The sequence below is a fragment of the Dermacentor variabilis genome, unplaced genomic scaffold (assembly GCF_050947875.1).
Source record: "Dermacentor variabilis isolate Ectoservices unplaced genomic scaffold, ASM5094787v1 scaffold_14, whole genome shotgun sequence".
NCBI classification, from domain to species: Eukaryota; Metazoa; Arthropoda; class Arachnida; order Ixodida; family Ixodidae; genus Dermacentor; species Dermacentor variabilis.
Genome location: NW_027460302.1, coordinates 2383420 through 2398770, shown reverse-complemented (window position 1 = coordinate 2398770; position 15351 = coordinate 2383420). Strand labels below are relative to the sequence as shown.

At 46.6% G+C, this 15351-nt stretch overlaps 1 protein-coding gene across 2 annotated transcripts in view; it reads right to left on the bottom strand.

Annotated features, from left to right (window-relative positions):
* LOC142567706 (sphingosine-1-phosphate phosphatase 2-like) overlaps nucleotides 1-15351 on the bottom strand; it is a 216321-nt gene that overhangs the window by 51041 nt on the left and 149929 nt on the right. Inside the window, exon 5 of one of the 2 annotated variants that reach the window (XM_075677874.1) lies at nucleotides 354-2860. The exons of the other annotated variant lie outside the window; for it this stretch is intronic. Coding sequence (XP_075533989.1) covers nucleotides 2672-2860 — 189 coding nt within the window. The 3' untranslated portion in view covers nucleotides 354-2671. Of the gene's footprint in view, nucleotides 1-353; nucleotides 2861-15351 lie in introns of those variants that run through there. 2 annotated transcript variants of the gene reach the window in all.

The window sequence follows — 15351 nt, the reverse complement described above, 5'->3', positions numbered from 1 at the left end:
CAAAAGAGACGTCAGTAGCAAGATTTGCAAATAAAAAGCAATATCCCATTACAAGAGAAGTGGGTTTTGAGGTGTGCAGTGATATTACTATTTCTGCTGTTCAGGTGCTCCACTAAACCTGTCTAAACAAGTTATCCTGTAATACACAAGGTATTGACAATTTCCTTTCAGCTTGCTGAAACCCTCGGATTTGTGATTATCCCAAATGACAGGCTGGTGCACTGCAAAAATTAAAGGACAAGAACAGTGGGAAGGAGATTTGTTCACATCTTGAAGGACAATAAAAGCAAATGGCTACCAGTGCAAAGGCAAAGCTTTACATCACGCCAAATGAAATCACTAAGATGCGCACATCGTCGAAAGAAACAATGCGAATTGGTGCAGTATTTATTAACAACATTCAGTGCCCTTGTCTTTTGGTTCCTGTACTTCCTTTGGGCTTGAAAGTTATGTGTGCGCATCCTTTGAAGCAACAATCACAGCAGAAACTCGTGCTCACGAGTGGCAGCAGGCACTTTAACAATGCTGCTGAACGTTAGCGAAAATACTGAGGCACACATGCACAGTTGTACGCACACAACAACATGCGTGCACATTAACTTCTTTACACTTGTTCTCAGGACAGCATGGATTACCAATGTGCCGAGGCCCTGGTGGGTTATGGCCATCAGTGTTGGTAACTTTTTTTACTGGATAAAGCTACCAGGTAGCGGTCTCAAACACTCCAGTCTTAGTGAAAAGTTGCTAAGTGATGATTATAATTATTGTTGGAAGTATGCCTTATATTTCTTTAAATGTTTCTAGACATCTTTTTTTAATATTTTTACCGCAGTTTAAAATTACCTCCTGCAGTGGCAAGTCAAAGAACAGTATGCAAAAAGAAGAAAAACAACCCCAATTTTCTAAAACGGTATCACGTCTCAACAGTGTGCTTTGCCTAGAAAACCATCTTAAGTGCTCCCAGATGGCTCACTAATAAGCTCTTTGGTGTGTATTTATAAGCAGCAAAACGTGGAAGCCCTCGGAATAAAATGAGGCCAAGGCATTGAACTTAGCCAAGGGCCCTTGAAGAACTTTATCAGGACAATGTACTGGCTATCTTGCACTAAAAAGGTCAGTCGAGATGGCACTAGGACGTCAAAAAGACAAAAGGTATCAGTAAAGTGACTAAAACAGTATATTTAATTACCTTCTCGCCAAGTTACCAACACTGATGCCCATTAAAACATTTATGGCAGTGAAAAGTGACGGCACTGCGGCATGAAACATAGCAACACATGTGGTAACAGGTCCAGCAACCACTACATTATGGAGCAGAGGTAAACAGGCACCCATAACAACAATGCCGACACAACTTGCCAGCAAGAACAATGTCACAGATAGTCCATCTTGCAAGAGCAGCAGGAGTGACTTAGGCACTTAAGTATACGTCACGTGCATACAGGGATAAATATGACAGCCACTTGTAGGAAATGTGTGCCCACTTATATGACTCGAAAAGAGCATTAATATGCTGACATAGTGCCCTCGATGGACGTAACATAGCGCGCCATATGAGCTATCTGCATCTAAAACACACACACATAGAGAGAAAAAAAAATAGAAAAGCTGCAGGACTTTTTTTTTACACGGCCAATGCAAAAGTGCATGGTTGTGCTTGTTTGTACGGCAGTGCTAGAAGTACGAACGGAACAGAAATGAAGCTGAACACTATAGCACTCTCTGTAGAACATTGCGAATGCAAAGTTATTAGTGTTCTTGCCCATGGAACTAGAAAGGGAGCCGTGATTCAAAGAGAGCCGCTCTGAAGGAGACTAACATTGCTTAAACGTGCCACAATGAAAGCACTGCGTCTTTTAAAATAGCTTTCTCCATGCTATTTACCTGGGTTCCACTTGTGTCGCTGAGAAGAACGAGGACACAGGTTTGATTCCCAGCTGTGACATTCAGACGGAAGTGGAATTCAAGAACGCCTGCGTGCTGTGCTCAGGGCGCATGTTGCAGAACCCCAGTAGGTCAAAATTAATATAGAGCCTCCCACTCCGTCATCCCTCATAACGAACTATGCAGTTTCGGAAGAGGTCACCTCACAATGTTCATTTTTAATTTACGTGAGAGTCAGCTGCAACAAAGACGAACTCAGAAACTGCACAGCAGTCTATTGCAGATTCTCGAAACTGAAGGCACATCTTAGATGCCGCACAACTGAAGCCATAAGATGCATTCTGCACCTCTTGATGGTTTGACAACATGACAAGACCATGAATGCAAGTCAAGTTTCAGGCTGGCTTAATATAGTAAATCCATCTATTCGAAACACCATCATAGAATGCCACCTACGGCACAGAAGCAGCCCCATTCTATAGAGTTTTAGAAACTGACTGCACATACAGAAACCTAAATATCTTGTATAAATGCAACATTGTCTGAAAAGTTAATGCAACAACATCCTTGCTGCCAGTCATCAGCAAAATTGGTCACTGACTGATCCCATAGTATTGCACTATACATAATATCGCCACATTGCACCGTATGATGCACACACCATACAATCCTCTACATGTGCAGAAACAAGTGGCATAAAAAGGCAGGTGCCAGCTGGGCAAGTAGTACACACATCAGGCGCAAACACACGTAATATGCAACGTTCACTGCACCCATGTAGCACCCTTCAAAGGTGAATGGGCAGGCTGTCCCTCTCGATGCCCAGCTGATGAAAGAGCCACGGAGATCCCAGGGACATGGTAAGCCCCATGGAGAGATATGTGATGTACTTGTAGGGAAGCTCTATGGTGCCCTTCTGCCGGCTTGTCTCCAGTTTTGGATCACAGCCATGGAGACCACATAGCAGTGGGTATATCTACAGCACAATCAACAGGAAGAGTAAATTTTCGAATGAATATAATTATGTGCATATTACCAAGAAAAGAAAATACATCTCATTAAGTTTGTTACCACACTCCAAAGACAATGCTAGATTTTTTTGCTCTACATATACTTGTGGACAACTTCCTGTGTCAGTGAAGGAAAAGCTGCGGAGGCGGAGCTTCTGCACATGTGTTACTGCGCGAAGTAGTCCGCCAGTGTTTGACAGTGCTTTGGTTGCTCAGAATGGAAGCTGAATCGATGCAGCTTCGACCTGCGAGGGTTTCGTATTTGCCCAGACGCAGAAGGGAACAACCATAAACTAAGTAAACGTTTACATTCAGTGGTCTATTTTGTCTTTTTTAACTGTTGCTAATAAGGTATTTAGGTTTTCACTTTCCCACTTTCGTTCTGAACATGGTTGAAAACACCTGACTTTTTTCAGAGGTGCTCTAACTTCTGTGAGCTTTGCCTCTGTAGCTTTCCCTTCATTGCCACAGAAAGTTGTCCGCGAGTATAGGTGCTTTCAAATATAGAAGGCTGTCCCGCCATGTGACTAAGTTCTCCTTGAACTCTAATCCCTAGGCATAACAAATGCATATGTGTTCAAAATGCAGCGAGAGGGGGAGGAAGAAAAAAGAGAAAGCAGAGATGCTAAAGGGACACTAAAAGAAAATATTACGTTGACCTCGACCAACAGATTATTTGTCTTGAATTCGCCATCACTTTCTGTAAGCCAATATATAACTTTGTTGCACAAAAAATTGCTGTCAAAGGTTCCGTTGCTGCCCCTCTATTTGAACCACCCACGCCAAAATGAATCAGTTGACGTAATCACCATCTGACCTCCCTGAAGGCTGCTCTCTGTGAATCAGCCAGTGCCGACATCACGTGAGGGGTACCACAGTCCGTAACAAGTGACACCACTCTAATTTACCATTTAAGCCATTTGCACATTTACAAAAGCTTTGTTCTCGACGATGGTCTACTTAGAAAATGGAAAACTGAGAACGACACTTTACCGGAAGCCTACGGATAGCCAGCAATATTAAGACTACAACAGTCATCACCCGCGACACTGCGAGCAAGGAAGCTTTGTTGGACAAGCGAAACGAATAAGAAGAATCTGCAGCGAAGACCACGATTATATCCACCACCTAAATGACCTTAAAACAATTCTATCAGAAAGGAACTATCCCCAAGTTGCTCTAGATAGAGATTATGATGTCGCGTCAAGACTGGACAGACAGTCAGAATTGGCAAAGAAACAGCCTACACAAGAATGCGACAGACTGGCGGCCATTATAACAAAATATTCTAATTCACTCCCAAACATAAAAAACATCCTACGAAAATATCACCCAATATTATCAAGTAACAAGCGTCTGAGAAAAGTGTTCCCGGATGTACCAAGTCAGCCAACAGCATTCCTCCATAAAAAAAGCACGTTGTTGCCCCAGGTGCAAAACCTGCAGGCACCTTCAAAGTGACATTAAAATTAAAAGCACCGCAAATAGTTATACACACGAAGTCAAATCTAGCTTCACTTGTACAAGTTCGGATGTGATTTATATGCTTGAATGTTCCTTCTGTAAGAAACAATATATCAGTGAAATGGGACAATCAATAAATGCCAGATTAAACGGACATGACGTGGACACACTTAAAAATCTTCCCAAAGCTGTCGTCGAGCATTTCAGCCAACAAGATCAAAACTTTGATGAACCCAAACTCTACACCTTACAGTCAAATTTCCGTTCTGAACGAGAAAGAAAATACAGAGAATCATACCTTATCCATAAGTTCAAGACATTGCAACTAATAAGCATAAACGTTTCAAAGGGGGCTTTAGAATCTATTCGCTATGCTAAATTTCAAGCTATTGGCGGCGAGGAGTTACAGAGTCGCCATCTATCGGAAGCGCCTCGCTGGCGTAGTATGAGGGATCACGCTGCGCGCTCCTCATAGATTTTGCTGTCAGTGCTCACTGAAAACACCACGCACGAGCTCTCCCGGACATTTCTGTAAGTACTTTCAAAACGAGAGAAGTTTTTTACTGTATAATAATCTTGGGCAAACTGAAAGCACAGAATCGTTTACAGACGCTATCTCTTTACCGAATACGTACAGTGAACGCCACTGCGCGCGGTCGCCCCGATGAAGTCTCCCGAACCGGCTTCTTGCGTGAAAGGTAGGTAACGCTGAAAGCAAACTATGTGAAATATGTTCTTATAGTGCTTGTATAACAAAATGGAGCCTAATACAATGAAGCCTCAATGCAGCGATCGCACAGATTCGCTGCGACCGACTGCGCGTCTGAATGCTTGTCCGCGCACTGTTTCGCTTTCGCCACGTGCGCGCTTTCGCACCGTGCCATGAGCTCTAGGCGGCAGAATATGAGCATTTCACAGTATACAAGCAACCATTGTTGCGTGGGCGCTATCAGAGCTGTTCAAAAATAATTTCATTGTAGAGACTTCGATGCCTACGGGCACTGTGATGTGCCGTCGCGACGATTCAATCTTTTTTTTTTCTAAATTCTTTGACCTTTCAATATTATTTCTCGAGTTGCGTCGCACAGTAAGTTTATCGGTGTTCTCAGCGTGCGATTTCCCGCTGCTTCTTTTTGTAATCGAGTGCATTAATTCATAACACAAACATTACCATATGCCATGCTTTCTTTTAATGTGCTTCTTACCGCTCCCTCTCCACTCCAGTGAACTGGCCAGTATCTATAGCATCGACAACTTCATAGACCAAACCGTCATGACATTAGTTGGGCAGGGGACTCGGGCGAGTGTCTCAGTGCGCGTTTTCTGAACCTCGCACACCCGGCACCGTAGCAGAAATCTTCCTCACGTCTGTGCTTGCTACATACCCGAGTTGTACCCGATGAATGTTTTCCGGTTTTATCTTTCGCCAGCCAAGCCTCTCGCAGCTTCTTGTCCTGCGGCTACGTGTGAATAAGGCTGCCACCGGGCTCCGTTGCGTACGTCCGGCACTGCGGTACCGAGCAGTAGTCTACCATGTTGCGCGCCTTCAAAGGCAGCCACTACCTATTGTACTGCTTTCAAGCGTTATAAAGGAGACACTCGAAGCGGAAAAATCTCGCCAATAAATGAGGGCCGCAGCGTACGAGGGAATTTAAACTGTTGTTTTCAGCTCGCTTCGGCGCTCCCGAAGCAGCCGACGCGGCCGCTATGTCCACGTGATCCATAATAGCACGTGAGGCCGACGGTGGCGCCAGCTTTTCCAGTGGTGGAGCTCGAGGCCGATAGGCAAGAACACTTAGTTTGGTTACTGAGTGTTTTTCTTGCTTCTTTTTTTCTTTTTCCTCCTTTATGTTTTTCCCCTTTATTTATTTATTTAGACCATTTCAGCATTTTCCTTCTTTTTCCTTTTTTACGCGCACCTGTTTCTGCCTCTACTTCTATTATCTCTCTCAGAGACATGCTAGCCCATGACCACCAGTGAAACACGTAATAGAGGGATGCTGTGCACGTTGTTGACACGCCGGCTGACACACGGGCATTGACACGTGATTGACAGACGGCCGTGTCCCTGGACTTGTGCACAGCACTCCTTTATTCTCCATTCGACACCCTCGCACTAACACACCTTCGCTCGTTGCCACACCCACCCGCCTATGCCCTCTCCCCTTTAGAAGAACCCCACCTATATATACTGTGGCGAGGAAAGCATTTGTCGCCTTGAAGAAGAGAAGTCCACTTGTCAAAACGTTGGCTCCCGCTTTCACCGTGTTCTCATTTTGCTCATCATCTGTTCTCACTATGAATGACGAATTCGTTATAACAAAAGCCTAATCTTTCAATACAGCTCAACTTTATATTCTCATTTGTGTCCCTTTGAAGAGGTCCTGAACCACCCCTCGGGCTTGGCGAAATAATGCAGCCCGCAGATAGCATACGCTGCTGTAAACATCTCAGCAAAATTTTGTAGCCGTGTGTGGCACGTGGAGCTCACAAGTGGAACGCAAAGTCACTCGTTTCTCAAACACTATCTTTTCAACAGAAGCCTACTCCTCACTCTTTCCTAGGCTGTTATATTTCGTCATATAGCAGATTCCGATCCACGGCTGCTATTGGCGAATAGCTGGCAGCAGTCAAGAAGGGTGTTTCAATCAGTGAGTTCTTTCTTACCAGTACTGTGTGTAGTTATTGGCGCAATTTAATAAAGAGGCTGAAGTGAAAATCTACTTTCAAATATCTATAAGAATTATGTACGACCAGAAGAAGCTGACTATCTTTGCTGAGACTGCTGAGGCGGCAGCGGTGAAACACGCCGACACATCCCAAAAGTGGTTTAGCCCGGCGGTATGGCCCCATCCACCTGCTCTCCCTACCATGACTGCGCCGCATCAAGAGAGTTAACGAATCATCATCATCATCATCAGCCTGGTTACGCCTACTGCAGGGCAAAGGCCTCTCCCATATTTCTCCAACAGCCCCGGTCATGTACTAATTGTGGCCATGCCGTCCCTGCAAACTTCTTAATCTGATCCGCCCGCCTAACTTCCTGCCGCCCCCTGCTACACTTCCCTTCCCTTGGAATCCAGTCCGTAACCCTTAATGACCATCGGTTATCTTCCCTCCTCATTACATGTCCTGCCCATGCCCATTTCTTTTTCTTGATTTCAACTAAGATGTCATTAACTCGCGTTTTTTCCCTCACCCAATCGGCTCTTTTCTTATCCCTTAACGTTACACCGATCATTCTTCTTTCCATAGCTCGTTGCGTCGTCCTCAATTTGAGTAGAACCCTTTTTTGACGAAACCCCCCTGCAAAAAATTATCCTGGCCCGCCCGCAGTGCTTGCTCAGACAGCCAACCCGAGGCTCCTGTGCCCTCGTCGTGCAAGATGGTGCAAGGTGGTGCAAGCCCGAGTTGCCTCGCTGCTTTTCTAGTTTGTTGTTTGTGCCTTGTAGGCCTTCTCCCGCCGTGTTGCCAAGATGGCTAGTGTGATGCGGCAGAATTTGTCTTTTGCCGTGAAGCTTCAAATCGTAAATCGAGTCAAACGTGGTAAGAAGTCGGATGTCACTACAGTGTACAAGATTCCGAGGTTCCGAGAATAAAGGGGGGGGGGATTAGGGCTGCAGCGGACAAATGACCCAGTGCCCGTGGTGCCCGACGTGTACGTACGGCCTTGTATAAGTCGTTGAGGCGGCCATGTACAAATGTCCATCCGAAACTGCTTCAGACGAGCCAGCTTCCGCATGCCTGGTGATGACTCTGAAAATGCTTGTGAGTGCGACAAAGCCATTGCCGGTGTCGCCGAAGTTAGGAGCGAGCTGTGAGAACTTCTGGAAACCGTTGGCGGATCAACGGTCGGCGAGTTTGTGAGTGCGGATGATGATGTTGCGATCATGGGAGAGCCAGAAAACGAACATTACATTGCCGACATCGTAACGAGCACAAGTGAAAGCGTGCACAATGGGGAAAACAATTACGCTCTTTGCCCACGTACTCTGAGGTGATTGGTGCACTCGCACTAATCCGGCGCTTCCGCGCAAATGTGGAAGGTTGCGGGCTCAGCTGCTCCAACTCTTTAGACAATGTGGAGAAGTGCGTGCTGTCGCAGGCAGCGAAGTTGCCCAAGTAGAAGATAGAGGACTATTTCATGCGAAACTAAGCTAGTTTCATCAATAAAGTAATCTTATAAATGGTATGTGCTTTTATGACGCCCAATTCTTTAGCAGGCTTATATGGAATTATGCCCTATATCGAACTGATAGGCGTCTTTTTGCGAGTTTGATATAAACGGGTACGACTGTATATCAAATCAAGTACAGTGGCACAACAAGTGGTCAATATGCTCTCTATAGCTGCAGACATCAGATGCAGGACTGTGAAACATTTAAATAAGTGTGTTCACGCAGCCTTGTCACCGTCATAATAATAATTGGGGTTTTACGTGCCAAAACCACTTTCTGATTATGAGGCACGCCGTAGTGGAGGACTCCGGAAATTTTGACCACCTGGGGTTCTTTAACGTGCACCTAAATCTAAGCACACGGGTGTTTTCGCATTTCGCCCCCATCGAAATGCGGCCGCCGTGGCCGGGATTCGATCCCGCGACCTCGTGCTCAGCAGCCCAACACCATAGCCACTGAGCAACCACGGCGGGTGTTGTCACCGTCATCATTTCCAGTGATCTGACAATGGCTCGGTAACCACTGAAAATAATACTTAATAAGTTTTTTTTTCAAGTGGTAGTTAAGTTCTACGATTGCTCATGTCAATTGGTCGCGAGTTGCACATTGGAAGAACGACTGTATATACTGCAATGCCAGATTTGAGTAACAGAAGACTGCCTATTTTCCTGGACTCTGTATGTTGACCACCTGAAGTACACCGCACAGAGCCTCAAGTTCTGCAGCTGTAGATGCTGTGGCATGCAAAATCTTGAAACGTTGCGTTGTTCCTCTTGTCGGTATAGCCATAGTGACACCGGAACTGTTCGATGTATTTGAGCCATCAGCGAGACGGGAAAAAAACTTAATATTTTTACATAATGCAAAGCAGTGACGCCATTACTGGTGCAATATTACATGCCATAAATTGTCTGGTATGGTTCTTATAAACACTTCAAACACGTGCACAAGCGATCTGCTTTTTACAAGAAGAAAACTTTCTTCAATGTTGACTCTGGTCCACGATGAATTCTGTTGTCGAGGGTGTCACTACCCAGTGGCAAACAAGTAGAGAGACATGGCTTCTTCCTTCTTTCTCCTATGCTACCTTTTTGCTGTTCATGAATGCCTTAGTCTTGTAATTTGAGGGCCTGTGCATTCTGGTCAGGAAGGGACTCACGTTCGTCGAACACGAGCTGCAAAGCAATATCAAGATCGAGCACGCACTCACCGAAATCATCCCAGGCAAGAAGAGAAAAGGAAGCACATTTCTGCTCAACGTCTACAGGAACCCATTACAAAGAAAACAGAGATTCAAGACATTACTACACAGAGCCAACACCGCAGTGCGCTAATCACGTGCGGCGACTTCAAGGCGATGAACCCTGCCTGAGGTTACAACAAGTACACAGCAAAGGGCCGCGACCCGTACCAAGACGCCACGGAACTCGACTTCACCCTCATCACGGACCCGACGCATCCGACGAGAATCGGTAACTCCGTGTCCCGGGACACCACTCCAGACCTCACGTTCGTCAAGAACAACGTCCGGGGCACGATCACCTGGAGAAACACGGGGACCGACCTCGGCCGCGATCACACTATCGTGGAAATCAGCATAACGGAACACAACGACACCAGCATCGAAACACACAGATGGATAAACTGGGATGCCTTCCGAGACGCCAGAAGCCAGAAGAGTGACGGGGTCGACGAGATCGAAGACATCGACGCGTGGACATCCGAAATCACCAAGATCGTACGCGACGCGACCAAAGAAATTGAAACGGGCGCGGAGATCGAAAAAGTAGACAGCCTGCTTGCGCTTCTCATCGAAGCCAAACAGTCGATGTTCAATCGCCGAAAGAAACAACAGCTCAACCGCAGACTCAGAAAGAAGGTGGCGGAGCTCAACCGAGAGATCGAGGAGCACTGCCGCGCGCTCTGCACACAACAGTGGAACGAGATCTGCAACGCAGCAGACAGGCAGATGCACAGCGGGAAGACGTGGAACCTGCTGCAGCACCTGCTCGAAGAAACCAAGACCAAGTTGCACCAAACGGGCAGACTCGTCAGGCTCATACATCGGGCAGTCTCGGTACACGGCGCCGACAAAATCACCAGGCTTATTAACGACAAATACCTGCCGACTAAACCCACAGAACAACACGCGCCGTACGGCGGCCTACACAAAGCGAAGCTCGATCGTAACATCGTCGTCGAGGAGGTAGAGTTGCCCTGCACGACCTCAACAGTCAGTCGGCAGCTGGCCCGGACCTTGTCACGAACACGGCGCTCAAGAACCTCGAAGAAGGCTCGATTGAGAACCTCGCAAAATATTTCAACAAGTGCTGGAGAGCGGGCGCGCTGCCAAAGCAGTAGAAGACAGCCAATTGAGACCATCCTGATCCCCAAGCCGGGGAAGCCACTGGACACGGACAACTTCCAGCCCATCTCGCCCACGTCCTGCATTGGCAAGGTGCTGGAGCACGTCCTGCTCAACAGGTGGCAAGACTACCTGGAATGAGAAGGGCTGTACATGGCCACAGTGATCGGCTTCAGATAGCACCTAAGCACGCACGAAGCGATGCTGCAGCTAAAATACCAAATCATCGACGATAACGGCAGTGCCCACGACAACACAGCAATGCTGGGGCTCGACCTGCAGAGCGCCTTCGATAAGGTGAAACACTTGGCAATTCTGTCTCGTCTCCAAGCTCAACATGGGCGAAAGATCCTACAACTACATCAAGGACTTCCTCACGGACAGGACCGCCGAGCTATGAGCAGGCGACCTACAGAGGCAAGAGAAGAAGCTCGAGAGCACCGGCACACCGCATGGATCGGTAATTTCGCCGATGCTGTTCAACGTGGTAATGATCAGAGTGGCCGAGAAGCTCGCGGACATCGAAGACGTGAGGCACACCATCTACGCAGACGATATCACGCTGTGGGTGACCTGTGGCAGCGAGGGGCCACTGCCACCGAGGGGGCGCCGGGATATTGCCGGGATGATGAAACATAGGGCATTGTGGCGGTACAACAGGTATGAGGTACTGAGAGGTATTTGGAAGGGAGTAATGGTGCCGGGGCTTACTTTCGGGAATGCGGTCCTGTGTTTAAGGGCAGAGGTTCAGTCGATACTAGAAGTAAATCAGAGAGCTGTGGGAAGATTAGCACTAGGTGCCCACGGGAAAACCACAAACGAAGCAGTACAAGGGGATATGGGCTGGGCATCGTTCGAAGCAGGGGAAGCTCAGAGTAAAATCCTATACGAAAAACGCCTGAGGAAATTGGACGATAACAGGTGTGCAGCTAACGTATCTAAATACATATACAGAAAGACCGTTGACTCACAATGGCGGAAAAGAACTAGGAAGCTAACCAGTAAGTATGACAGACACGAGGACGAAGAAAGACAGCATTAAACGGCAGGTTAAAAACGCGGAAGGTAAAAATTGGATAAATTCAATGGAAAGAGAGCATAGTGTGGAACTATATCGATACTGAAAACAGCAGATCAGGAAGGAAGCGTTTTATGATAACTCAAGAGGCAGTACCCTACTCTTTGAAGCTAGGTCAGGATGTCTTAGAACGCGGAGCAATAAAAAGAAATTTAACGAAGAATACACATGTACTGTGTGTGGTAAATATGTAGACACAATAAAACACCTCATATTAAAATGTGATAGCCTGAATCCCGATGTCGATACGGCCACAGTTACGCTTCCTGAGGCCCTAGGGTTCAGAGATAACAACAGTCATGTAAACAAATATGCGGTGGCAATTAGCAAAAGGCGATTGAGGACTGGTGGCTCAAAAGCAGAGAGGTGACATAAGGCTAAAAGGGTAGGAAGACGTATTTAAAGAAAATCGCGAATTTTAAAAACACACAACACAGGTAAACAAAAATAAATAAAAAGCTGAGCATGGTGGCAACTGCCATAACCCCGTTTCAAATCGGACGCTCCTACCTACCATCCATCCATCCATCTGCTGCAAACCACCGTCAACGCGATAGAAGACCAGCTGGAAGGCACCAGACTGAGATGTTCGCCGAGCAAATCAGAGCTTCTCACACTCCCACCTACCAGCAACGGTAGAGGCAAGACCAGACAACGCGAATACGAAAAAATCAGAATCGTAACCGAATCTGCCAATGTGCTCCCCGAGGTCGGCAAAATTAGGATCTAGGCATGGTCATCGAAAAGCACGGAAGAAACGGTGAAACCATCACCCGTCTCACGGCAAAGGCGGCCAACGCGATTCAACTCCTCAAACGAGTCACTTCCCGGAAGGCTGGCATGAGAGAGGAGAGCCTAATTAGGCTCGTCCAATCCTGCATCATCAGCCACATCGTGTGTGTTGCAGCCTACCACAGATGGCTGCAACAGGAACAGAAAATCAACGTGATCATCAGAAGAGCGTACAAGACAGTGCTCGGCCTGTTCGAATCTACGAGCACAACACGCTTTTTACAACTCGGGATACACAACACGCTCAAAGAAATAGCCGAAGCACAACGGACCTCTCAACTGAAGCGCCTGTCCACAACCAAAGCCGGCAGGAAGATAGAGGTCAGACTCTGGAGTTGGATGGGTGGATGGATGGATGATTGAGGCTCAAGCCTTTGAATCGGGCGGCGGCGGCGCGCGCCGCCTAGCCTTGAATGGTACTCTATGCATGCATAGTTATGTATTTACTCCTTTGCTTTTGCGTTGATATTGTTACGTGTGGAAAAACACAGATGAAAGAGGCTATATACAGGCTATTTACACTGGAGCCAGACCACCAGGCCGACACTCGCCCGCGCCAAGGGCACAGGCCCACTTCGCCGTCGTTCTCGCGGCGGCTCGTCCCTTGAGCATCGCTCGATGATATCGTAATAATATTATCCACCAATCAGATAGCCTCCGTTTAGTTATTTCTACCTGTTCAAAGTCTATTTTACTTTCACCGTCCTTAAAACTCAAAGCTTTGTATAGTTCCCCGTTACATTCAACTGCAGGGTGAAGTTGTATCAGGTGTTCCGCCGTTTCCTCCTCCTCTCTACACGCCTCGCACACCAAATCTATCTCCTGGTATTTGGCTCGGTACGTTTTAGTCCGCAGTTCACCTGTCCTGGCCTCAAACAACAATGAGCTTCCCTTAGAGTTATCGTAAATATTTGCTTTGGCTATTTCTTGCTTACACGTCCTGTATGTCTCTCATGCTGATTTGGTTTGCATCTCTGTTTTACCATACCCCTCTCTGTCTCCTTAAGTGTTTTCTTCACGGATGATTCCTTACCTGTCACCCCACTGCTGCCCAAGTATTTGGTTGACGATTTTCTAGTTCGCTTCCTCCACCTTGTGTCAACATTCATCGTGTATAAGTAGCTGAAAACCTTCCTAGCCCACTGCATTTCCCCCATTTTTCTCAATCGCTCCTCAAATGCTATCTTGCTACTAGCCTCTCTGCCCTCGAAAGAAGACCATCCCAGATCCCCCTGCACCCCAAGATTTAGTGTCTTGCCATGTGCTCCCATAGCTAGCATACCACACCACGTTGCCTAGTTTCCAACTGTGCCCGGGTCTCTGCTCTGATACATAGAACTGCATTGGCAAAAGTCAGGCCTGGAACCATTAACCCCTTCCATATCCCTCGTACTACCTCGTACCTATTGTAGTTCCACAGTGCCCTACTCTTCATAATCGCTGCACTTCTGCTACCTTTAGTGGTTCCATATTTTTCGTACTCTGTCAGATACTCAATGCCATTACTTATCCACACCCCAAGATACTTGTACTTATCGACTATCTCCAGCGTGGTCTCCTGTATCTTATGCTCGCCGCAAATGTTATCATTAAAAACCATGACTGCTGATTCTTCTTTGCTAAAATTCAAGCCTAATCTGTCTAATTTTGTGCCATATATGTCCATCAATCCCTGCAGATCTTCTGTATTGTCAGCCATTAATACAATATCATCCGCGTACATCAGTCCTGGTAATGACTGTTCAATCAATTTTCCTTGTTTGAAAAATGATAGGTTGAAGCCGATTCCGCTTTGCTGTATTTTGGCCTCTAAACCTTGTAGGTACAGCATAAACATCAGAGGTGACAATGGGCATCCCTGCCTAAGCCCCCGCCGAATCATTACAGGCTTCGAAACCTGTTTTTCCCATTGTATAATCACCTGGTTACATTTATGGATATCTTTTAGGACATTAGTTACTTCATCTTGCAGTCCTAAGGTTTCCAGAATGCCCCACAAGCCCTCTTGAAGTACACTATCGTAGGCTCCCTTGATATCCAAAAAAGCCAGCCATAGGGGTCTGTGTTCCTTTTCAGCTATTTCAATGCACTGTGTTAGTGAGAACAGATTGTCTTCTAGCCTCCTATGCTTCCGGAACCCATATTATAGCTCTCTATGCACCACCTCATTCTCTACCCATGCCTGCAGTCTGTCCTTCATAATCTGCATGACCACCCTGTAAACCACTGGCGTCACTGTTATAGGCCGGTAGTTATTTATGTCAGCTTTGTCCCCCTTTCCCTTATGTATCATTCTCATTCTACTTAGCCTCTATTTGTCAGGTACTTTACCATCCATTAGCATTTTGCTCACCACCTTCCTTAATGTTTTCTTATATTTCGGGCCCAATTTCTTTATTAACATAATTGGAATACCATCCGGGCCTGCCAATGTGCTACTTGGTACCCTCTTCTCGGCCCTTTACCACTCTCTTTGTCCAAGCGAAAGCACTGGATTGACCGGGCTATCCCTCTCAGACATACTGCATGTACCATTTCTCTGTTCTGTAAATTCTACCCTCATCACGGTCCCTATATGCT